Genomic DNA, 25,171 nt, shown 5'->3' on the forward strand with positions numbered 1-25,171 from the left:
TCTGGATGCATCAGGTCCCTATAAAGAAGTATGTCCGGCCGGAGTTCAAACTGAGCTGGACTCACCATAGAAGAGGTAGAGACAAACAGATGTTGTAACCCCAATGCCTAGAGTTGACAAAACTGTGGGATTTGCCCTTATAAAGAAATTATGCCTAATATTAGATTTAAAAGGGTATTAGATCAAAGGCAGTGGTCTTAACTGCCAATCTACGGTAGGTTTTGCCTCTCATATCGGCCACTGGCAGGATGTGTAGGAAACATGTGAAGCCCCCTATATTTTTTCTGGACAGGACAAGAAGCTCTACGCGTCTCCTTTTACCTAGAATCCTTCTGGCTAGGTGAACGTGGTGAGATTCTGGCCTCTCTACCCCTCCCCATAGAGTTTCTATGACTGACCTTATTTCTTGGTGGATAGGAGCTTTACTGAAGTACTCAGTTTTACAATTTGCTCCCAGTCAGCAGTGTACACATGTGCTACTGGGTAGTAGTTACTGCGTAGTTAATCCACTACCTGTATTTACAGGAAATGTGCAACCATGCAGTAGACTGATCTACTGTGCAGTAAATGCTGAGCACATGTAGACAGTGATGCGTGACCATGCAAAAGATTGGTCTACTGCTCAGTAAAGCTTTTAGTGTAGACGCACCCGCTGTACACAAACCTGCCGACCAGCTATCTACAAAGAATTCATGGGCCACATTCCTTCCACAAAACCAACGATCATCTTTAACATCTTCCTTGTGGATGTGAACAGAGCCCTATCCTACTACTTGCATAGAACCAAAGCTTTAAAAGGTCTCCATGCTTGTTCATGAACATAGTTGAGGTATCCAACGGATCAGGCATTTCCTACCTAAGACTCTCCAACTGCTACAGACTGGCTAAGGTTAACCCTTCTTCTGTGGTCCAAATACATTGCAGCAAGGACCAGTCTACTGCCTGTGCCCCCCTTGGCAGTCCCGATGCATGGCTTGTGTTCCCTCCCCCCTGGTCTCTTAGACTTACATAGAGGGAGCTGTGGGAACTGCTCTCCACCAATGTTTGGCTGCCATGTGTGTATTCAAGCACGTATGCATGTGGCATCCCCTGACTTCAGCGACCCTCCTTGCTCCCCCCCCAACCCCAAGCAGCTTCTTTCAGGCTGGAACTCTGATAGCCTGCAAGGGGAAACCCATGACTTCCTACATTTTTTCTTTCTTCAGGTTTGGGTCCTGACAGCCCCCTGCCCGAGGGAGACCAGGGCCCTCAGGCCCCCACATACTCAGTGCCTGTGGTAGGTCTTGATCTGTGAGTGAAAATAAGCATCTGGATAATTACTTAAAGGAGAAAGGGAAGCAGCCATCAAATGGAGCTTTTTGAGATGTGTGGTCCCCACACATATTTGAACCTTGCCCTTTCATCCCCTATTTAACATGTTTTTCTCTGAAAGTCTGAAGCTTGGAGAAAACTGATGATGTCAAACATTTCTTGGGCTGTATCCTTAATGCAGGGGATGCATAAAGAGATACTCCAGATCATATACTGGTACCACTAAAGCAAAAACATCTCCAGCCAGAGGCTTAAACCTGAGAGGGGAATCTGAACTATGGGGCATTTGCAAGGGTCTCCCACTTCCCTTGGTCTTCTTCTAGCTCAGGGGTTCTCAACCCTTTTAGACCTGAGGCATCCCTAGGAAAATGCCCGTTCTTAGTTTTCATCCTTCTTTTAAGGACAGAAAAATAATAAAGCAGTCTTTTTTTTTTCTGTTCCAAAGCACTCAGAAGGACCACGACTGTGAATTTCTATTTGAAATCTCTGTGTTTATCAACCCTGCAGCATCCTTGAAAGGGTTTCAAAGCACCCCAGGGTGCCATGGTCCCCTGCTTTAGAATCACTGGTTTAGCACTAGACTGGGTCTTTAGCAGGATCTAGATCTATTTGGTCTATGAAATGCCAGATGGCATTTTCTGAGGTTGCTAACCAAGCCCCCTTCTTTGCATTTTCTTCAGCCTCTTTCAAGAAGGTAAAAAAAACTCCTTTTTAGGGACTTCTATAGCTATGATTCAAACCTCTGAAATCCTAGACAGTCACAATGCATTTCTCAGCCTGTATCCTTTTTCTTTCCTCTTTAGTCAGTCCCTTACCAAAGCAGAGGGATGAAAAGGCCCCTGGAGTGCAGGGAGAGAGGTGGATGTTTGGTGAAACAAGGACTGGAAGTTTGGCCCCATCCAGGAAGGGCTGTGAAACCCTAAACCCACAAATTAAGCCACCTAACTTGAATCCCCCAAAAAGAAACAGCAATAGATGCCTGCAGGACTAACCCAAGGCCACACGAGGGCTCCCGAGGATGGTGTCTATCTCTGATGTCTATAAAAAAGCTCTCTACTGTGATGGATGAGTATCCTCAGAAATACCACAGACAAATATTTTCAACTTTCATCTTAAACTGGGAGAGTGCTGGATCTTCTGTCCATCCAGTATCAAAGATATGCCTAAGCCTACTATTGTCAAAGCACATCAGCTTCGGTAGCCAATGAGAAATAAGGGAGTGCTGTCACCAATATCACATCTGGCTCTTCTGACTCTTTAGGCCTAAATTACCATTTATAACTGGATTGATTGGGTGGGGGAGCCTTTGGTGTGAGTCCAAAGCAAGCCTCAGACTTATGCCTCTGAGGTCCCCTTATCAACCCTATCAGTACATCTCAGGATTCCCTAATGCTGGTCTCTCAATTTCTCTTCTGAGTCCTAGATTTGAAAATATTTCAGCCCTGTTCAGTGCAGTTCAATGTAGAGATAGCCATGCAAGAACGAAAAAAGCTAGATGAGGTACAGGTAGCAGTGGATCTGCTGAGTTTTCCTTGCTTCTGAGTTAGCGTTAGTACCTGAGATACCTCATGGAGACACACTCGGAGTCTTCTCAGTATTCAGAATTCTGTCTTTATGGCTTATACCCCAAAGAAATGATCCTGTCCCTAAACTGTAATTTAGCAATACAAATTCCTAAGTATCCACTGGGTAGTTTTAATTCTTACAATAAGATGCAAGAGGGAATTTCTATTATTTGTTATGCATAACCATGGAGACCCTTCCCCCCAAAAAACAAACAAACAAACAAAAACAAATGTCTTCTAAAAATAATTGCTGTTTTGAAGTAACTTAGGCCACCTGGATGTGTTAATTTACCGGTACCAGCACATCCAGCTCCTCAAGAATGTGACTGTTTCTTTAAGAAAAGACTCGTCTCATCACATGACAAAGTCACTTAACAGAGGTGCGGCTCCTGTTAACTGTTCCCTTATTTTCCAGCTTGGTGACAGCTACAACAAAGAAAATACATTAATCTGGAACAAAAAATAATTATTTTAAAAGCATAAGATGGCTACAATCAAGCGCTGCTAGTATTTTATAGCTGGAATTAGCTATGCGTCTTGATTAACTGCAATAATTTGCAATTTAAATAACACTGAGGATGTCTTTAGGATTTCTCCCCGCATCATAAAGATTGTAAAATCTCTTTGAAGGACCAATCAGGTAGGTGAACTCTGGCTGCTTGACAGCTGTTTATGTAAATTGCTCACTTTGCAACCCATGACAAATGCTAGTTTTTAACAGATCATTCATTATACAATGATTAAATAATTTTGTCATGCTATTTTACTTTTGTATGCAAAAATTGCAGTATATGAACATTTAAATTAATACCATTCAAAAGGGTCTTCTGATAGTCTTCATGGGCAATGTAACAGCAGGGTTTTATAGCAGGTTGAATCACTCATGTGTTTTGATACTGGTTTTTATCGGAAAACGGTGGACCTGTTCCTGCTGTTGGTGAAGTCAGAGGGAGATTTGCATTTAGTACAGGAAGAAACAGACTGCCTCAAGCCTACACCATGGGCGTGTCCCTTCAAACAGAAATGTGCATTTCTTAGGGGACAAATAGCAGTGGCACATATTTGTGCTGTGGCTACTTGTCCTCGGGGAACACTGCTGCATGTGTGCTTTGGCGCATGGCAAGTTGCCCTGGGTGGGGTAGCACAGGCTGGCGCCAGCACCTGGGCTGGCCCCAGAAGTTTTACCTGGGTCCTGGGGGCTTCCGGGGACTGCAGTGGCAGCGATCTGGGTGCAAGGAGCCTGGCTGGCAGCCAGAGTGTGGTATCGGTTTTGGGCAGCGCACAGTGCTGCTGCATGCGCCGCCCGGCTCTTTTCTCCCAGGGATTTTTTTGACACTGGGATCTCCCTCTATCAAAACAACCCCCTACCATGCAGAAAATTAGTAGCATGGTGAATGCCTGCATATGCACCGTGTGTGGTTTGTGGCACTGCAGGTGGGTTTGCGGTGTCAGAAACTGCACGTGTGTGCTTTTCTGGATGCGCTCCATGAGTGTAAGTTTTTCAAATTTTGTTTCTGCAGTTTTCAAGCTGTAACTCTGGGGCTAAATACTTTTCCTTCTGCTAGAATCAAGGGGAAAAATAATTTCCAGAAATTGTTCAAAACAGAAATATGCATCTTTTATTCCTTGTGAAATCAGTTAGGATTAAACTTACACTTAAGTGTGGCTGAATGAGGCTAGACAGGCTGAATCTAGAGTTTCCAGTGAGAATACTGTCTTGCATTAGCTCACACAGGGGTTTCAAACACGTCTGGCCCACAGGACCAGATGAGCGTTGTGGATTCGATCCACAAGCTGGATCAAGCCCACAGACCTGCCTTGCCTGCTGGATCCCACATGCAGCAGGGTCCTTCTATGGCTGCTCCAAGTCTGTGCTGCACACGGTGGCCACGCTGGAGCATGCAGCAGCCACTCCGCTGATGCAGTTCATGTGCTGGAGCAAGTACCATGTGCAGTGTACTCCTGGAATAGTTGGAGCAGGCACTTTATGCAGCACACCGGGTGGCCCTGAGAGCTCCACAGGCTGGATCCAGCCTGCAGGCCATATCTGTGACATCCCTGGGCTAACCCGTATCTACAAAATTGTAGAAGGACAGTCAGCAGTGGTGGCTTGTGGTCATAGATTTATGGAAGATTTTATGACATACATTAGGTACACAGACAGCCATGAGAGAGGTAGGTGGGGCTAGTAGGATGAGAAGAACCCAGAGCAGTGGTGCCGAACACATCCAGTCCCATAAGCCAGATGAGTGGTACAGGGCTAGTCCATAGGCCAGGTACATCTCACTGGTATGGATCCTGTGCATGGAGCTGGTCCACAGGCCTGATCCAGCATGCAGGATCAGTGTGTGGCTCTGATCTGACACACAGAGGCAATCCACAGGCCTGATCTTGCACACGCAGCCATGTCATTTGGCCCACTGGGTTCACCAAAGGTCTGGAAATTTGGCAGTAGGAGGATCAGTAGCAGTTGTAATTGCTGTGGCTCCTCCATGGAGCCCCACAAGCCGTATCTTGGTCACCCCTGACCTAGAGGGTACGTTGCTCACTGAGAAGGGTACTTCTCTGGGTGGAAAAGGACCCTAGGTTTAGCCTGGACACCTCCCCCAGTATTTATCTAATGAATATTAACTGTAAAATGTAGTGGGTTAACCTCAAGAAACACAGAAATGAGTCTATCTGAGAGAAGTCACTTCTCCAAGCCACAGAATTAGGCTCCCTTTTATTTCCCGAATCCTGTTCCTCTTGTTTGCCCAATGCCATAGCCTTACCAAGAAGTCATTCTCAGACCTTCTTGGCATGTGGCCTGATGATTAAATTGCTGTACTATGAAATGGGAAGTAAGGGTTTAAGTTCCTTTCAGGTGAAGGCTGGTATAGAACAGTGGCTTTCAACCTTTATAGATGCAAGAAACCCTTTGTTAGACTCAAGTCACCCTCAGAAAATGCCACTTCTTAGTTTTCATTTGTTTTTTGACTATAGAAAAATAAGAGAGCAATTCTTCTGTTGCAAAGAATGCAGAAAGACCACAACGTCTGAATGCTTTTGACACCGTGGATTCCTGTTTGAAATCTCTGGGTGTCTCATGAATGATGCTTGTATAACTACTAACATTGTGGCACCCTTCAAAGGGTCTCAAGGCACCTTGGTTGAGAATCACTGGCATAGGACCTGAGGAGTAGCCTTCTTCCCTAGTTCAGGGTATCCCATGTTCTGGGTAGACAGATACTGTTACCAGTATGCTGCTGGGAAAAAGTGGGGCCAAAATGGAGAAGTCACTAGTTATGCTTATGGCAAGATGGAAGTTTACATTACTACAGATGCCCAGAAGTGCAAAGATTAAAAAATAGAGCATTAGTGGACTTAAATGTATCCAAATTACTATTGAGCATGTTCAGTAGTGACAAACGTAGTTGCTAGGGTGATACCATAGTTACTTATGCATTTAGTAATATGCATGTGATTTAAACCATGATTCAAGGTGAAGTAATATGTCATTTTAAAGATTGAAAGTGGCTTAAGTATATTTTATGCATTTTAACTGTGAAGTAGAATTCTGCCTCTGGTTTCATTTAGATGCTTTTTTTTCTGTGCTGAGCAACTAGTTTCAGACACAGGCAGGTTGGGGAAATATATTTATCTTTTTTGGACATTGGGCTGCTTTCAGCAAATTATTCATTTATTCATTTGCAAGGACCAATTTTTCCTTGACACATTTCTTTGCAAATATTTTAAATGCATTCTTTCCCTTTTTACAGTTTATTTTTCTCATGCTTTAAGCTGACATTCTTACTGTTTCTGGGGAGAAGAGTAGTTACAGTTTCAGGGCATCTGGGCCTTACATCTGTTGGCTTTTAGTTTCATATGTTAATATGTGGACAATGCACATGAATGCACAGTGAGGAGTTCCAGGAACCACTTAAAATTAAATGTATAACAAAGCCTTGAAGTGCCTGAATCACATAAGAAGCTCCCCTTTCTTTTGGCCTACCTCTGCTTCCCTCCTTGCTCAGCACCCTGTCAAAGAACATTTCATAGATTTCATAGACATTAGGGCTGGAAGGGATCTCGAAGATCATCAGGTCAAGCCCCCTGCCCAGGGGCAGGAAGTCAGCTGGGGTCAAAGGATCCCAGCAAGATAAGTGTCCAAACGTTTCTTGAATGAATCCAGAGTAGGTGCCTGCACCACTTCTGGAGGAAGTCTATTCTAGTTCTTGGGGACTCGGACAGTAAAGACATTTTTCCTTAGTAAAAAAATGTTTCCTTACTGTTTCCATACTACTTTCCTAACATTGCTGTTCTTTGATCTATTGCAGCAATTGAAGTGAAGCAAACACAGCATTTGAGTTGGTCTAAGAGAAGATACAGGCAACCCCCGCTTAGTGCTCTGAATTGGTTCCAGAAAAACTGAGCGTTAAGCAGAACCGTGCTAAGCGAAACCTATTTCCCCATAGAAATAAATGTAAGTAGAGATTAATTGGTTACTGCCTGCTCTGCTGCTGCCTCTCCCCACTCCTCTGCCCGCCTGCTGGTGCTCCAGCCCCACGTACCAGTCCAGGCTTGTGCTCTTGCCATCCCGCTCTGGGCCCCTGCCAGTCCCGGCCCTGGGCACTGCCGCAGGTCCCACACTCATGCCTGGCCCCCAGTCACCGCTTCTCACTACTGCCTCCTCTCCCCACCTCCCTCACCTGCCCACTGGCCTCTCTGGCCCCACTTGCCAGCCCGGGCACTGGCACTACTGCCGCCCCACTCTGGGCACCGGCCCCTGCCACTGGGCACCGATGCAGGCCCCACACTCCTGCCACCCCACTCGGGGTACCGCCCACCCCCGGCCCTGGCCCCGGCCACCAGCACAGGCCCTGTGCTACTTGCCTCTATTGCTGCCATTTCTCCCCACCCCACCGCCTGCTTCAGCCCAGGCACCAGTGCTCCTGGCACCCTGCTCTGGGTGCAGGCTTCCACTGGCCCTGGCATGGGCCCCACACACGAGCGCAGGCCCCATGCTCCTGCCCCCCACCCTGGGTGCAGGTCCCTGCTGGCCCTGGCCCCAGGCACCGGCTTGGGCCCCATGCTCCTCCCCTCTTTTGCAGCCACTTGTCTCCACCCCCTGCCTGTTCTGGCACCATGTGCCAGCCTGGGCCCACGCTTCTGCTTTCCTGCCCTGGACCCTCATGCCTGCTCGCCCACTCACTGCCACTCACTCACCTTCCACTGGCTCCCGCCATCACTGCCGCTTCTCCCTGCCCACCTGCCTGCCGAAACCCCAATGCCACTGAGCGCTATAGCAAAACTGGCTGAGCGCTCAGTAGAATCGGGGTATTAACTCTAAATGAGTGCTATAGCGAAATAGCACTAACTGATACCGTGTTAAGTGGGGGTTGCCTATATTGAATTTACCCAGAGAGTGATTTGAGTTGGTTTAATAAAAGATACCAGATTTAGCTAAAGAACCTTATATGCAAACTCAGCATGTGACTTTAACCAATCCGTTCTCTAGCTAATTTGTTTGCAACATGTAATCTCATCAAATTAGCTCAGTCACACATGCTTATCTCGAAAGAAGAAGTATTCTAGAAATACAATACCAGGCATACACATCATTCTTACTGGCACTTGTCTGGTATTCTGCAAAAGAGGAAACATTAACGTGCAAGATTTGCACAGTTCATATGAGTCAATATAGAGGAAGAAACCTTTTCAGACCTCAAAATAGCCATCTAAACATCATATGGAATTTAGCTACATACCTGAGATAATTTACAGAGCATTATGGCAGCTTGAGCAACTATAATCGCGCTATAAAAGCCTTGCCATTATAAGCATGCAAGCTTAAATAGAAACCTAAATAACATCCTATTCCAGTACATTAAATCCCATTTAGGGGCAGATAGGGCTAGGCAGTTGTGGGCAGGTTCCTCCTTCCTGCCTGCCTCCCCCCTCCCCACCCCCCGTGTTCTGTGCCATCCCAGGAGTGGGTGTGGAAAGGAAAACCCACTAACTGCTGCTGTCCTTAACTAAACTCAGCTCCCCACAAGCTCCCCTCAAGCCTTGCTGGAGTGGGATAGGAGCAGCCAAGACAGTGGTAGCTGTGGGCAAGTCCAGAGATGTAAGTAAAGAGGGCTGTGGAGTTTCTCCCACTCCTGGATCAGCTGGGAACAGTGGCAGTGGTGGCCAGAGGAGTGGGGAATGAGTGGGGAGGGGATGTGCTGCTGAGCATGGAGGGAAGGAGAGGTGGGCCAAGAGAGGGAGGAGATTCTTACATTATTCAGGCACTTAAGGCCTTGTTACACATGAATTGCGGGACCCCGGCACAGCTTTACGAGCACTCATGGTGCTCTGGCAATGTGCCAGAGGACTGGAAAAGGGCCAACATGGTTCCCATTTTCAAAATGGGGAGGAGGGAGGACCCAGGAAACTGTAGGCCAGTTAGTCTCACCTCAATCCTGGGTAAGCTTTTTGAGAGAATTATTCTGGCACATGTCCATGAGGGGCCAGCAGGGGAGATTATGCTTAGGGGCAACTAGCATGGGTTCATTAGCGGCAGATCCTGTCAGACCAATCTGGTGACCTTCAATGACCAGATCACCAAATCCCTAGACTCAGGGGTAGCAGTGGACATAGTCTTCCTTGACTTTCGGAAGGCCTTCAACACTGTCTCTCACCCCGTTCTCATTAAGAAACTGGGGGACTGTGGCTTTGACACCTACACAGTCAATTGGGTCGCCAACTGGCTGGAGGGCCGCACCCAGAGAGTGGTAGTAGATGGGTCCCATTTGACCTGGAGGGATGTGGGCAGCGGGGTCCCCCAGGGCTCGGTCCTTGGGCCCACACTGTTCAACATCTTCATCAGTGACTTGGATGAGGCGGTAAAAAGCACCCTGTTCAAATTTGCTGATGACACTAAGATGTGGGGGGATGTGGGCGCTCTAGAAGGGAGGAATAGGCTACAATCAAACCTAGACAGGTTACAGAGGTGGGCAGATTAGAACCGAATGGGTTTCAGCACTGACAAGTGCAAAGTGATGCACCTGTGGAGGAAGAACCGGCACCATACCTCCAGGCTGGGGAACTCCCTTCTCGTCAGTACAGAGGCAGAAAAGGATCTTGGAGTCATCATTGACTCCAAGATGAACATGGGCCAGCAGTGCGGGGATGCAGTCAGGAAGGCCAACCGTACCTTGTCATGCATCCACAGATGCATCTCGAGCAGGTCCAAACAGGTGATGCCCCCCTCTGTGTGGCACTGGTCAGGCCGCAGCTGGAGTACTGCGTCCAGTTCTGGGCGCTGCACTTCAGGAGGGATGTGGATACATGGAGAGGGGCCAGAGGAGGCCACCCACATGATCCGGGGGCAGCAGGGCAAACCCTACGAGGAGAGGCGACGGGACCTGAACCTGTTCAGCCTCCACAAGAGAAGGCTTGGGGGGGATCTAGTGGCCTGTTACAAACTAGTCAGAGGGGACCAGCAGGCACGGGGGGAGTCCCTGTTCCCCCGAGCATTGCCAGGAGTGACCAGGAATTACGGTCATAAATTGGCAGAGAGTAGATTTAGGCTACATATTAGGAGGCGCTACTTCACTGTCAGGGCAGCTAGGATCTGGAGCCAACTTCCAAGCGAAGTGGTGCAGGCTCCTACCCTGGGGGTCTTTAAGACAAGGCTAGACAATCACCTTGCTGGGGTCATTTGACCCCAGTACTTTTTCCTGCTATGGTAGGATGTCAGACCTGATGATCTGCTCAGGTCCCTTCCGACCCTACCAACTATGAAACTATGAATTTTAGGTGGCTCCTGGAACTCTTCATCCCTTAATTGTCCACGTATTAACACGTGAAACTAGCTTTAAGTGCCCTTTAGGTAGTTTAAAATGATGCTGCTGCCAAGCAGGTTTCACTCTGATCCATGTTACCCAGCTCATGTTCCATGGATGTGATTCCACTCCCCGCAGATGAGCTGCCCAAGTTGTAGTCCTTCAGCATCCAAGGGTACAACGTCTCTTCCCCACCACTCCTGTTCTTGTAGACAAACTTTCCTCCTGCTGAACTCTACTGCCTGAAGCGGAGTTGGGTGGGAGTGGTGGGTTATGGCCCCAAGCCAGCTCCCCCTCTCGTGCCTTTTGTGGGGGCACCTTCCCACCCCCAGGGGTGCAACCCAATGCAAACAGCCAGCAGAGTACATGCCAGCTAGTCAGCTAGCAAGCAGAAACTTTTCCTCAACCTACATCCAGCCATCTTCTCAGCCAAAGGGTATTCCCAACTCTATCAGTACCTCCAAAATCCAGTCCCAAATCCCAGTTCATTAAAACATGAGACCTTCTTCAATTTACTTCCTTATTTGTTTCCTTTTACTTTGTCTTTTTTGAAATTTCTTTTTATTTTATCCTTCAGTGGCTGAGTTCTTTCATTCCACCCTTCCCCCACCCCCATTTCCTTTCCACCTCCCATTTCATTACTCACCCCCATCCTATTAATCCTGTGCCTTCCAGCTTCATGTTCCCATCCCCCTTTAACCCATCTCTCCGCACCCACACCTAGATCAGAGATAGAAGCCTGCCCTCTAGTGCAGGGATAGGCAACCCCCAGCACAGGTGCCAGAGTGTAGCACGCGAAGGCATTTTGCTTGGCACACGTGCTTTGGGGCAGACAGCAGGGAAGGGCTGTGCCATATCAAGGATTGGGCCACTTATGGCTCCCCCACTGTCTGCCCCTGGCACACCAGCATCTTACAAGTTGAGGTTGTGGGTGCTTTTGGCACTCTGCCCAAAAGAGTTGCTGACCCCTGCTCTAGTGGGAACTCACAGCTGTATGTGTAATGTGTAACAAGGCTCTATGGTATGGCACCCTGGGGAGGTGGGAGAGGCTGGGAGCAGGGGTGCAGCTATCCCTGCAGTCCTGATCACTGCTTCCACACACCCCTTTACAAAATCCAGGCTCTGCCCATGCCAAAATGTAAGCAGTAATGAGAACCAAAGAATTTACTGAATGCAGCAAGACATGTTTCCAGTAAGAAAGTGAAAAGCAAAGACCATTTCAGCTGAAATATGGAAGCAGTGAGCAATCAAGTTATGTGATTTCCTAATCAGAGTTCATTCTGAGATCTAGTGAACTGAAAATGTGAACTAGGTGGAGAGAAAGGATGAGCCTTATAAAACAAAGCAGAGCAGCTCCAAACAAAACAAAAGAAAAGCAAAAGAACAAAATACCCGGAAAGTCCCAAAACTGCTTAGATGCTTCTTTCAAGGACCCGGCAGGGCCAATCATATGCCATAACTGCAGATGAACTATTAATGGCATAATCATTTGTTATACGAATTCCAGAATAAATGTCTTTTACTTTGAATACCAGTGTCGCTTTTAGAAATGTGCAGTCAAACATAAATCCAGACCCACCAGCTTGTGCTGTCCAGGTCAAGTCACAATGGGCGTGAAGATTCTCCCATTCTGCCGGAGCCTCAGAGTCACCTCTTCACTGCCTGCTCTGATCATCTTCCTCATCACTTTTTATGTTCATCAGCTGGAATCAGGTAAGAATCCCCAGCCATTTCTACTCTTTCTTACAGAAAGTATGTGCTTTGATTTATAAAATGTGCCAATTACACTCCTTTATACAAAGCTGAACAAAAGCTACTGCATATTTCCAAAAAACAGTAATCCAGAAGGAATAAACCAATGATACTTCGCCCCTCTACACTTCAGTGGGAATAACTACCTATCCACCACACCCTATCTATTTATGTATGTACTCATGGTCATTATTCCCTAGTAGGCTGGGGGGGAGCTCAGAATTTACAACCACTTTGGTTACTTCTTCCTCAGAAATATAGACAATAAGGACTGGAGATTAAAAAAGAAACAGTCAGACCAGACAGGGAAGGGAGTGCCAGCATGTGAATCTCAACACTGAAGGTGCTGTGTCATCCTCCGCCTCCCTTTATAAGCTTGGGAAGGGTTGAATCAGAAGGATATGTTAATTCAGAACACCACACTGATTTCACAGAGCTCAAGGATTTTATTTGAATCTTTTATCAGAATCCCCTTATATTAGTTAGGCCAGTGTAGTTATTAAATGACATAATGGTTGTGCCGGAAAAAGAATGTGCATGACCTTGTAATTGTTACTGCTTTTTATCGGAGCATCTAGCCAAAATGTGAGGTCTTGTAAATGATTCCAGTTAGGAGGAGATACTGGTGATGGAATCAGGGATCTCTGATAAGATTCCTTTCATTGACAAGCATATCTGAAGTCCTGCTTTCTGGAACACAGACTGACTAAACCAGAGACCATTTCCCTCCTCAGTCATCATCACTGCTTTCCACTAGACAACTGACCCAAAATTTCTTGTGGCCTTGTCCTTGGGCCACCCAACAGCCTGGGTCAGGGCTTATCAGGGTTTCTTCCCAGGCTTTTTCTGTGACGCTGCAGCTATACCTGAGCCTCTGACTTCCACACGCACCATCCTGCCCATGGCCAAAGTCATTCTGACCTGTTCTATCACATCCCCATGCAGACTCACAAATCTCTTTGTTTTGGGTATAAACGTACTCAACTACCTCCTGTCTTTGGGAGTGGTAAAGGAAACCAAACTCTGGTTTGCATCCATAGATGCTTCTCAAGTAAATCTCAGGATGTCATCCCCCTGCTGCATTCGGCCTTGGTGAGGCTGCAGCTGGAGTACTGCATCCAATTCGGGGCTCCACAATTCAAGAAGGATGTGGAGAAGCTTGAGAGAGTCCAGAGGAAAGCCACACGCATGATCAGAGGACAAGAGAACAGGCCTTATGAAGAGAGGCTGAGAGCAATGGGACTCTTCAGCCTGGAAAAGCACAGGCTCAGAGGTGACCTGGTGGCAGCCTATAAGTACATTGGGGTATGCATCAGGATCTGGGGGAACGCCTGTTCACCAGAGCACCCCAGGAGATGACAAGGTCCAACGTTCACAAACTCCTCCAAGACCATTTCAGGCTGGACATAAGGAAAAACTATTTTACTGTCTGAGCCCCCAAGGCCTGGAATAGACTCCCTCCGGGGTGGTGCACGCACCTATTTTGGACTCCTTTAAGAAGCATTTGGACACTTATCTTGCTGGGATCCTTTGACCCCAGCTGACTTCCTGCCCCTGGTGCAGGAGGCTGGACTCGATGATCTTCCGAGGTCCTTTCCAGCCCTAATGACTATGAAATATGCAGACATTTTAAAAGAAGGCTTGAGAACATATTTACCAGTGTCAAAAAAGTTGAGCCCAACTGATGAGAGAGGCCTGTCAGTAAAAAAAAAAAAAAGCTAGCAAAACCTGCCTTTGCTTCTCTTACTGTACTCTATGCTAATGACCATTCAGATGCCTTCTCCCCTGTCATTATTAGCAATGCAAGTTAATAATGCGAGTTTGTATGATAATGTAAGGCTCACTTCAAGTATGTACAGGCCCTGGGAATGGCTAGACCAAACACACCAAGAACAGAATGGAAAGAGTTGAGTGTCTTATTTTTTCAATGTATATTAGATTACCCTCCATATTTACTTTCTTTGTACTTTGTGTTTCCACAGCACAGTTCACAGTGATTGGATCTGCCAACCCCATTGCTGCCATGGTGGGAGAGGACGTTATTTTACCCTGTTACCTGTCCCCCAAAATGAGTGCTGAGAACATGGAGGTGACGTGGTTACGGCCACAGTTCTCATCAGTTGTGCATCTGTACCGGGAGGGAAAGGATCAGCATGGACTGCAAATGCAAGGATTTGAAGGAAGGACGGAGCTTTTGAAAGACAACATACAGGATGGAAATGTTACCTTGAGGATTCTCAATGTCAGGCCCTTTGACCAAGGACAGTATAACTGTCTTGTTGATGATGGTACTCTTTCTGAACAAGCTGTATTGGAGTTAAAGCTAAAAGGTCAGTTGCTTGCCTCAGTACTTTTTCTGATTTTTTTTTGTGTCTGTCTATCATTTGCATATGATTCCCTAGAGATTCTTTTTATTCATCTATTTCTTGCAATTTATGCAGGTACATTCGCAAACAGAACAGCAGCCAAAATATTCACCTATATGATTCATCTAATTCTTTAAATATACCAGAATATAAGAGAAAGCTATACTTTTCCATTAATCAGTACATTAGCAGCAATCAGCAATAATCCAGCATCTTACAGAAGTTGTCTTTCCAGAGCCTACCTATTCCCTCATTGGTAGGGAATGCGAATGTGCTGTGTTTTATGCCTGGCAAATTTCGAAGTAAGGAAGCTTCCTGGAGATGCATTGTCTGCTTCCCCTTCCTTAGATGAGTAGAAATTCATCTCAAAGACCTTTACTGCCTAAAACTGAATCAAAGTAGCTGGAACAGAAATGCTGTGCATCTATGCATCCAGTATATTTAGCAAAATTACTCACCTAAACTAAATTATTAGCATGATTTTAAACAGTATTGATCTTGAGAGCTGCACAGATGTTTTTAAAATCCTCAAACAGGAAAAAATAGTATGATTTTAAAAAAAGGTCTTATAACTGCACCCAAGTCATTTAGATGCTATGAAGATTTTATTTTTAATTTACATTGGAAAAATGTCTGTTTTAACTTATGCGTGGTAGCATGTAATAACTAACATCTCCTAAAAATTGCACATCACTTGTGAAGGACCCGCTTTTATTCTTGATGAAGCCAGGGCCTCAGATCAGTTTGAATTTAACTTACGTTCATTTGTTTTGCCTAAGTGCTGTGACATCAAGCTCCTGATTTATTCTTGATTTCACAGTGTGCCTACACTTAGATACATAGGCGATGATTGGCTGCCGCCAAAGCTGCCACTGGCTTCTGCAACGCTTGCCACCCGCTCTCCCCTCGCCGCTGACGCAGTGTCTGCAGGTGGTCCCCACTCACCACTCCCCCTGCGGCGTCAGCAGGTGGTCCCTGCTTGCCGCTCGCCAGCGCCGACACCAGTGCTGGTGGCTGCAGTCGGTCCTGTTTGACGCTGGCACCTGCGGGCAGTCCCCGCTTGCCGCCATGGTGCCCCCTGAGTCTCGGGAGGCACCAGTTGTTCATGCTTAGATACCTGCCATTTCTATTCTTAGGAAAAGGGCCTCAAATCCCCTGGGTTTATTGAAGACATGTTCAAAATGGTTAAGGGACTTTCTTGCTCTAAAGTATTCTTGATTAACAACAAAGGAGGAACCCACATGAGGTATGAACAGGTTTCAGGGCAGGTAGCCATTTCCAGTTGCTCTGCAGCCATTGGCAGAGGTTGTGGCTCAGAAGGAACTGCCAGCACTGTGAGTCCTGCTGAACAGGCCACAGGGTTTCGTAGGGAGAATAGTCAAACTCAAGTGTAGCCTCCCCTGGATGAACATCCTTGCTGAAAAACAGGTGTGCAATTATCACTGCTACATAAGACTGGGTACTTGCCCATCCCTGCTCTGATATTGTACCCATGGAGCCAGAGAAGTTGATTTATTCTGAGTTTTGAAAAGGTGTCAAACCAAAGCACCGTGGGACTTTCAAAGGGTTCAGGAGCAGTCAGGAACTCCTGGATTAAGATTCCAGTGGAAAGGTCACCCAAGTGCCTTAAAAATACATAGTTATTGAATATGATTACTGGATCGAGGACTACATGTGCCTCTTTTACTGACAACTGAAATGCTTAGGAGCTATTTGCATCAGCAGGTGCACCTGTGCAGGAATAAGGACTTCCTAACTTCATGCTCAGTTTGTATCTTTAATATTTGTAAACATTAAAACATAAAGTAACATAAAGTTTTCCTTTAGCTTCAGGCTCTGATCCCCTCATCTCTGTTGAGGATTACAAAGATGGAGGGATCCAAGTGGTGTGTCGGTCAGCTGGGTGGTTCCCAGAGCCAGAGATGTCGTGGAGAAATCTCACTGGACAGCTTTTGCCATCAGCTTCACAAATAAAATCCCAAGGAGATGATGGTCTTTACAAAACAGAAAGTTATTTTGTTATACGAGAAAATTCAAACCAGAATTTGTCCTGTTCTATCATCAGTGCCCGTGGAGATGAGGAAAAGAAATCCACTATTCATATATCAGGTCAGCTATATATTAAAGTCACGCCTTTTAAATAACCAGGAGGCAACCACGAACAAAATGCCTTCCCTTAAATGGAGAAAATACATGCAAAATAATGCCGTGTGGTGAAATGGAATCACCCTACAAGCATACCTTTCAGAAATAAAATGGAGGAGAAGGGCTGCCCTATGTTTTTACTTAGTGGTTAAGGCACTTGTCTAGGGAGTTGGAGACAAAAAAAGTTCTAGACTCTCCTCACCCAAAAGCATCTGAGGTCTGTATTTCTTGTTTCCTAGACAAGTGCTCTAGCCATCTGGCTACAGGATAGGCACTGTTAGGACTCCTTTCCAGCCCTTCTTTAGAAGTCATCATCCTGGTCAATGAGGGATGCGTCTACATGAGACACTACTGCACAGAGGTTACTGTGCATTTATTTAGTACTTGTACAAGCAAATACTAAATAAATGCACAGGAACTGGAGTTACTGCACAGTAGCACTGGTGAATGCATTTTAAGTGACATAGTGCAATAGTCTAATAATACTGCGTAGTAACGTATTAGCATGTCCATGATATGACAATCTGCTGCACAGTATTATTATTTGGCTACTGCACAGTCAGCATCTCGTGTTGGTGCACCCAAGGAGTGGCATATATTAGGCCTGTGCGAGTCAGCAGCAATCCAATCCGGCTTCAGATCCGGCTGCTTTGGATGGCAGTGATCCGATCTGGAGCTCCAGACTGGGTTTCTGCCTCAATGTGGCCAAAGCGGCTCTGAAGCTTTGGAGCTGCCTCGGAGATCCGGCCATAGGGTATAATGGGGGAATCAATGAAATATCTATAATTTTGTTGTTTTTGTCTGATTTGGATGAAACTTGCAGGGATGGTAGCCCCTGCTGAGAGCATGAAACCTGCCAAGCTTCAAGAAGATCAGTGCAGGGGTTTGGGGGGAACTGTACCCCAAATTCTTGACAGCAAAACTCCTGTCATGTCTATGTGTTACACCACAGGGGGGTCAAAACTGCAGGGGTGGTAGCTTGTACTGAGGCCACAAAGCCTGCATAGTTTCAAGAAGATTGGTGCAGGGGTTTGGGGGGAACTGCCCCTCAAGCTGCAGACAAGCAAAACTCGTGACAGGGGTGACCCTGTGTGTGTTAAGGCACAGCAGGGTGACAGCTGCAGGGCTGGTGACCCCTGCTGAGGCCATGACGCCTGCCAGCTGTTGAGGAGATCGGTGCAGGGGGGTTCTGAGGCCCTGCACCCCAGCTGCTGACAGGCAAAACTCATGACATGAGTGCTTGTGGGACTGACTGTGTCTGTCTTGGGGCAGTTTATTGTCTGTATTGGTCTCCTTAGTCTGGTTTTGTAGGTGCTAATTGATGGCAATTAACTGGCTACATTAGCTAGGTCCTGTGCATTGAGCTGGTCCTTGAGTGGATCATGATTGATTGGTAACTGGTAACACAGTAGCTTAGCAGTCAGGCCTGCAGTAGTGTCTCCTACACCCCAAGACACAGACAGTCAGTCCCACAAGCACCCATGTCACGAGATTTGTCTGTCAGCAGCTAGGGATGCAGGGTCCCAGAACCCCCCTGCACCAATCTCCTCGACAGCTGGCAGGTGTCATGGCCTCAGCAGGGACCACCATCCCTGCAGCTGTCACCCTGCTGCACCTTTCCACACACAGTGTCACCTGCGGCATGAGTTTTGCTTGTGCACAGCTGGAGGGGCAGTTCCCCCAAACTCCAGGACTGATCTTCTTGAAACTTGGCAGGCTTTGTGGCCTCAGCAAGAGCTACCACCCCAGCAGTTTTGACCTCCCTGCGTTGTAACACTTAGACGTGACAGGAGTTTTGCTTTCAAGAATTTGGGGTGCATCTTCCCCCAAACCCCTGCACTGATCTTCTTGAAACTTGGCAGGTTTTGTGGCCTCAGCATAGGCTACCACCCCTGCAGTTTTCACCCCTCTATGTTGTAATGCCTAGACGTGATATGAGTTTTGCTTTCAAGAATTTGGGGTGCATCTTCCCTCAAACCCCCACACCGATCTTCTTGAAACTTGGCAGTCTTTATTCAATCTGCAGAGTCTACCACCCTGAAAATTTCATCCAGATCGGACAGAAAACAACAAAGTTATAGATGTTTTATTGTTTCCCCATTATACCATATGGCCAGATGCCCAAGGTGGCTCCACACCTCTTTGGGAAGCCTAACGAGGCCGGCACTTTGATGCGAACATGCTGCTTCAGACACTTCCCGAAGTGTCCGAAGCTTCTCTGGATCTGAAGCTCTGTCCGAATCCTTGCACAGACCTAGCATATATGTGTGGCCAGAAGCACAGGAGCAAGATAGAGGGAATATGGCTCAGTATATAAGATATATGTAAGTACTGTTAATTTTGAAACATACAGAAGTTTCTTGGAAGAAAAATAATAGTGTCGAGCTGGAGTTTAGTTTAAAAGTGCTTACCAGGAATTAAAGCGAGAATGCTGTATTTGTTCCCAAAGAAAATATTGCATATTTAAGAAATATGGACTTTTGATGAAATATGAAGAAATCAAAGTATGGTAACCTATGGAAATCCTTAGGCAAAGCTCCCTTAAATATTTAGGTCTTTCTTCTAAGAATTCCCCAGGGAAGGACAATGAAGGGAAACCTAAACAATTAATGTATTCTGGCTGTACAAGCACAAAAATAGTTTCTGTCTGCACAAGGCAGAAAGAAGTAAAGTCTTTATTTTGTATAGAGTAGACAGCACTATATTTTAATCAGTATTTCACTGAAATTGTGCTGGCAGTGTGTTGGGGAGGGCATATTTATCTATAATGAAAACATTTTACTTTGTGTTGGTTTCCAAACAATACAATCCCAGATTCTTCATTTTTGTTGTTGTTTCTTGTATTTCTCAGGTCCCCTTTTCCCAAAGGTGTCTCCTTGGATGACCGCATTTTGTGTGATCTTTGTGGCTCTGTTAATTTTTATCGGCCTTGCCATTCACCTCTTTAAAGTTAAAGGTAATACATTAAAGAAGGAATTATAATCTCCTTCCAAAGAGAATTTCTTCTCAGACAAAGAAAGAAAGAGAGGTAGCGAGGATTAGAAAGGCCTGGACCATGCCAGTGAGCTAGATATACCTTATAAATTTGTCTCTTCCCTTCAGAGGCAGCGGAAGGCCGAGGCTAATGGGGCTTAGCCCCCACAAACACTGGGCAGCAGTAGCAATGCAGAGGGCCCCAGGGCTGCCCAGGCGTGGGCTCCGGGTGGCTGCAGCAGGGTGGGACGGGGGGGGGACGTGCACAAACACACAGCTGCAGCCTGCAGCAGCCTGCTGGCATGTAAAGTACTGCCCACCACATCAGGTAAGTCTGTTATGGGGAAGAGGTATGGGGGGTAGATTGAGGCCCCCTGGTGAGGGAGAGAGGGAGGCAGGGGCAGGGGCCCTGGGGCTGGGGCTGGGGCAGGTCGTGGGATGGTCAGGCAGCACACGCATACTCAGACCCCCCAAATAATATTTTCTCCCTCCGCCCACCTTCTAATTGTATTATTTAAATCTGCCTTGGCCCCCACATGTCTTGCTTCAAATAGGGAGCTGTGAAAAATTGGGACTTGGTACTCTTTGAAAATTTTCTGAATACTCTAGAGTGAGAGCTATAGAAAGTCACATAAAAAATTGTTCACATTGGATTAAGGCTGTAGGTGCTTAGCCCTGCACTCCTCATATTTTTCCAGAATGGAAGAGTTTCATTCTCAAACTACAAGTACTGGCAAACCAGCAATAGTGAATGAGTTTCCCTTCGCATGCCTCTGATGGACAGTTAGGGTTGCAGCAGAAAAGGAAATGCCAATCCCAGAAAATCAGGAGCAGAAAAATTAAGTCAACAGCTCACACACAAAATAGCTGGGAAACCTTATGTCTGACCTTGTCGGGGAGCGATGGGGACTGGGGATGTAGCACCTTATTTCTCCATGATCAAGCTTGCTCTTTACTGTGTATCCTGCACAGTTCCAAAGCAGTGCTCCTCTTCGAGCACTTCAGCGGCCCATTGCTATGCAGCACCATTGCCCTGGGCAGAGTTGCTGGTAGTTGGGAGAAGCTGGAGAAAGGATTAAATTGCTATTTCCCTGAGGAACTCCATAAGATGGGGACCAGAAATAATATAACTGTGGTTGCACTGTATGTTGTTACCAGAAGGTTGCACATGAGAGTCTGCTGACGGCTGAACTATGGGAAACAAACTCTCACCTTCTAGAAAGACATGAGGAGCAAGGTCCTCACTTGCTGAGGTGGCATGTTCCTGGGTAAGCTAGCAAGTATGCGCTTAGTCAGCACTGAGGCATAGAAGATATTGGACAATTTCTATAACTATATGTCTAGAGCTTTATGCTGGTGCCAGGCTCTAGATCAGTGCAAGGGGCTATCCTGGGAGATAAGATTTGCGTGAGTTAATCCTTCCTGTTTTCAGTACATCTGCTGGCAAAAAATAGGCATGCTGGTCATTATATGTAGACAAGGGGGCTGTCATCAGGAAACCCCTTCTTCAGATGACCTGATTTGCTGCATACACTCATCCTTACCTCCAATATGGCATGACAGTTTTGAAATCTATAGAAAGTGCAACTCACATACTGATAATCTTATTTATTTATTTCTCTTCATATTTTAGGAACACTTGTTGCAGAACTAAGTAAGTCTCATTCCTCTTCTTTTAACAAGTAAAAGCTTTCCTAAAAAGTTGTAGCCTCATGAAGGTACTCAGGTTGTTCTTGACTTCTTTATTACGATACACCTTTAAAATCCCTTATGTATCGGACACAATCTGAGAAATGTTAAGTAGTAAATGAGCATGCATATCACCACTGTATCAGCAATTCTGTTCAGTATTGAACCCTATTAATATTTTTTTGTGCTCATTAATCTTCATCTCTATACATTCTTTCTAGGATGGGCAAGAGCCATGAAACATCCAGGTAACTAAAGGTCACTTTTCATTGATTTTAAAATTCTACTTCTTGTGCTAAAATTATAACCATTTTCCTGAAATGTGGAAAGGAGAAGCTGGAGAGTTCAGTGCAGCGGCCACATCTGCCAATGAATCACATTTTGGGGACATGACATCCAGATGTTTTTCTATCTTTTACACGCCTCCCAGATGCAGCCATTAACACAGAGCCGTATTTGTCACTGCCTGAGCCCACCAGCAATGCTCCATTCTTTTTTTCCCCTAAATAAAGTCTCTTATATTTTTATCACCATGGCCTCTGAGCAACCTCTGGCAACATGACTAACCTCTGCCCTCTATTTCATTTGGGTTTTTTGTTGTCTTCCACAGCTGGATAATTCTGTGCCCAGACTGTTTTTGTCAGGCTTATACTTCAAACATATGCACCCATTTGTTTCTGTTAGAAAAGGCTGACACCGAAAGAGAGCTGTGCACTTGGAGTAAAAGGTGCTGACATTTGTGATAGTCTGTTTTTCCTGTGGGAATTCATTCCACAGTATCAAGCTGGTCTCTGGGGAAGTTCTTCCTTCAGCACAGACATGCCTTAGCTGTGTGGTGACAGCTCCATTGCACACAAGAAGCAGAGCTGACAAACAAAGTCCTTATCCTGCAGCTTAAACTTCTCTTATAAATGTCATAGGCCAGGCTCCTGAGTATCTAGAAAATAAGGACTGACACCTGGAACCTGCTGCTATCTGGCAGAGCTCCTGTCTCTATACTGCTTCCTCCTTCGTTGCCTGGCTACTGTGGTCAGGCCTGTTATATATTCCCTTTGGAAAGTGTGATCCTAACCTTGGCCTGGCATCCTTAAATATACAGGGCCCTCTTTATATGTAATAGGAGAAAGGGTTCCTTGTCACACATAGGACATCATCTGCTGAGAGGGGACACAGTTTCTTACCCAACTGGTGATCATTGGAAGTATTCTTCATGAACGTTGCTGCTTCTTTTGTCTCCTGATTCTTCTCCAGTTCTCTCAGCTTCTGAGAACTGCCATGGGAGGCTGAGCAATAGTCTGGGAGTGCAGACAATTAAATTATGTGTGTGTGGTCTTGATTACGTGGTGAAGAGAGCACTGACATCTCAAATACAAGAGAGAACATAGCAAAGAAGAGGTAGGTATCAAACTGCGCAATGGAAATGTAGTGAGCTGGCAGTGACGTGGGAAAGGCCAAGTGGCAAGAAGAAAAAGAGAAGTTATGAGATCAAATTTTCCTAGAGAGCCACAGGGATGCTTAAATCACTGCAGAATCATGTAGAGGTGGCTGATGTATCATAAAAGGTTATATTGGTATCCTTTGATATTCATAAATGGTTACATTGCTTTATGCCCTTCATCATTGATCCAGTCAAATCTTTTGTCACGGCTATACTCTGCTCTTTCATTGCTTGATTTTTTTTTTCCCCCCCATCTTTTTCTTCCTCCTCTCTCTCTGTAGAAAATGTGATGCTGGATCTGGACACTGCAAATCCATGGCTCACTGTGTCAGAGGATCAAAAAAGTGTGAGACGGGATGACAAGCAACAGGATCTGCCTGACAATCCTGAGAGATTTGACACTGATCCCTGCGTGCTGGGCTGCGAGGGATTTTCCTCGGGGAGACATTACTGGGAGGTGGAGGTGGGGGATGGAAAGGACTGGGCTGTGGGAGTTGCCAGGGAGTCTGTGACAAGGAAAGGAGAAAGCACCTTTATTTCTGATGAGGGAGTCTGGGCAGTACAGCGGTGGGGGGGCCAGTACCAGGCTCTCACCTCCCCTGTGACTCCCTTGTCCATGAACTGGATTCCCAGGAGGGTTGGCATTTACCTGGATTATGACCGTGGGCAAGTGGCCTTTTTTGATGCAGACAATGAGAGCTTGATCTTCACTTTCCCACTGGCATCATTCACCGGGGAGAGAATCCACCCTTGGCTCTGGGTCTGGAGTTCTCCACTTAGACTGTGTCATTGAGATACGGGGTGAAATAGCCTTTTCTCAATACTTTTCTGCCTCTGTAGTCTAAACCATCCTGTTCTCCAAGTCCTTAGAGGACCCTGCAGACTTTCTACTGTTGTAGATCAGTAAAGGCTCAGTGGGGTCCTTGAATTGCCAAACCGTAGAGAACAGGAAGCAACCAAAAATCGGACTCGTTGCCCTATGTCTGTACATCCTTCAGGCCACTGATTTTATAAGACAGGACAAGGAATGAAAGACAGGACAATTCTAGCCGTTTATGGTAAAAGGGTGGATTGGAAGGAAAGGGAAATGAGAGGGAGAAATACAAAGCAGGGTACAAGTTATCAAATGTATTATGCATTGAACAGTCCATCCACTTGATGAATGAGCAGGAGGTTAGGGTAAGCAACCTCTTGAAGTCCCTTCCAGCCCTACTGTTTGTGACTCCAGACTGTATGATGTCCTAATTCACAAAACTGAAACTATCCATTGCCTTTATGAAGTGCTTTGTAAAAACGGGGCCCAATTTCCTTTTTTGATTGTTGAATAGTAATTTCCCAGTGTTTTTATTTTTGGTAAAATAAACATAAACTTATAAAACTTATTGTCTGATTAGTGTTTTTCCCTTTTCATTTTTTTTGTTTGTTTTGGCTGTGAATATTTTTGGAGAAAGAGTCAGTGATTTTGATTCCTTATTGTTCAGAATAACATCAACAAAAGTCTGCATGTAAATATAACAGGATTCAAGGCATTACAAGGTGATATGTTTTCCTTAGCCTATATTTTGGGATATCTGAGATCACCTGCTTTGCTGCAGTTGTGGCCCAATCCATTTTCAGCTTCTTCACCTCCAAATTTAAACATCCAAAGCCTAATTGTTTGAAAACTAGGAAAATATGAAGTTCCCAACCATGTCAGAAGCAGCAATAACTTCAGAAGTAGTGATGCCATGCTGGTTTCAGGCTCTTGACATGGAAGCACTAGTGATAAAGCTATCTATGAGAATTACTTCATGCAATAGTCATTAGAGCACCTAGTCATTAGAGCATATGATGCACGTTAAAGCTCTCTCTGTCTCTGGCACCCAGGGAAAGAGCCGGAAATGGGTGGGCTCCAGGGTGGTACCAATTCTCAGAGCAGAACAGAGACTGACAATGTGCAAGGGACTGGGGCACAGGCAGCCTGGCCTAATGGTTAGACCATTAAGGGAAAACTATGGCCTGAGCCTAGGTCAGTGGATGGGAGCCATGTTACCAAAGCCACTGGGAAATCTAGGGTCAGAGTCCACAGTCCAAGGTCAGGATCCAGGGATCAGATGCCAAGTACCAATCTGACGGATAATCAAA

General features: G+C 45.9%; 1 protein-coding gene across 2 annotated transcripts; it reads left to right on the plus strand.

The window, feature by feature from the left end:
- Positions 1 to 1,205: 1,205 nt before the first annotated feature.
- On the plus strand, positions 1,206 to 24,418 carry LOC149852667 (butyrophilin subfamily 1 member A1-like). 2 transcript variants are annotated; one of them, XM_090028323.1, is made up of 10 exons: positions 1,206 to 1,276; positions 3,292 to 3,516; positions 7,193 to 7,338; positions 12,220 to 12,397; positions 14,419 to 14,766; positions 16,630 to 16,911; positions 19,799 to 19,903; positions 21,554 to 21,574; positions 21,831 to 21,857; positions 23,329 to 24,418. In XM_090028323.1, the coding sequence occupies exons 4-10, from the start codon at positions 12,292 to 12,294 to the stop codon at positions 23,838 to 23,840; spliced, it is 1,401 nt and encodes a 466-aa protein (XP_089884449.1). In that variant the 5' UTR covers positions 1,206 to 1,276; positions 3,292 to 3,516; positions 7,193 to 7,338; positions 12,220 to 12,291; the 3' UTR covers positions 23,841 to 24,418. The 2 variants fall into 2 exon arrangements, with proteins under 2 accessions (XP_089884449.1, XP_089884450.1); XM_090028324.1 differs by lacking the exon at positions 7,193 to 7,338 and having other exon boundaries at positions 1,254 to 1,276.
- The last annotated feature ends 753 nt before the right edge of the window (positions 24,419 to 25,171 follow it).

The sequence above is a fragment of the Crocodylus siamensis genome, chromosome 15 (assembly GCF_052110815.1).
Source record: "Crocodylus siamensis isolate JL-2025a chromosome 15, ASM5211081v1, whole genome shotgun sequence".
Classification (NCBI taxonomy): Eukaryota; Metazoa; Chordata; order Crocodylia; family Crocodylidae; genus Crocodylus; species Crocodylus siamensis.

Coding starts and splice junctions, on each gene's coding strand:
- LOC149852667 (XM_090028323.1), top strand. CDS start 12,292: ATGGGCGTGAAGATTCTCCCATTCTGCCGGAGCCTCAGAGTCACCTCT. Junction 21,575..21,830: donor AACACTTGTTGCAGAACTAA/GTAAGTCTCATT, acceptor CATTCTTTCTAG/GATGGGCAAGAGCCATGAAA. Junction 21,858..23,328: donor AAGAGCCATGAAACATCCAG/GTAACTAAAGGT, acceptor CTCTCTCTGTAG/AAAATGTGATGCTGGATCTG.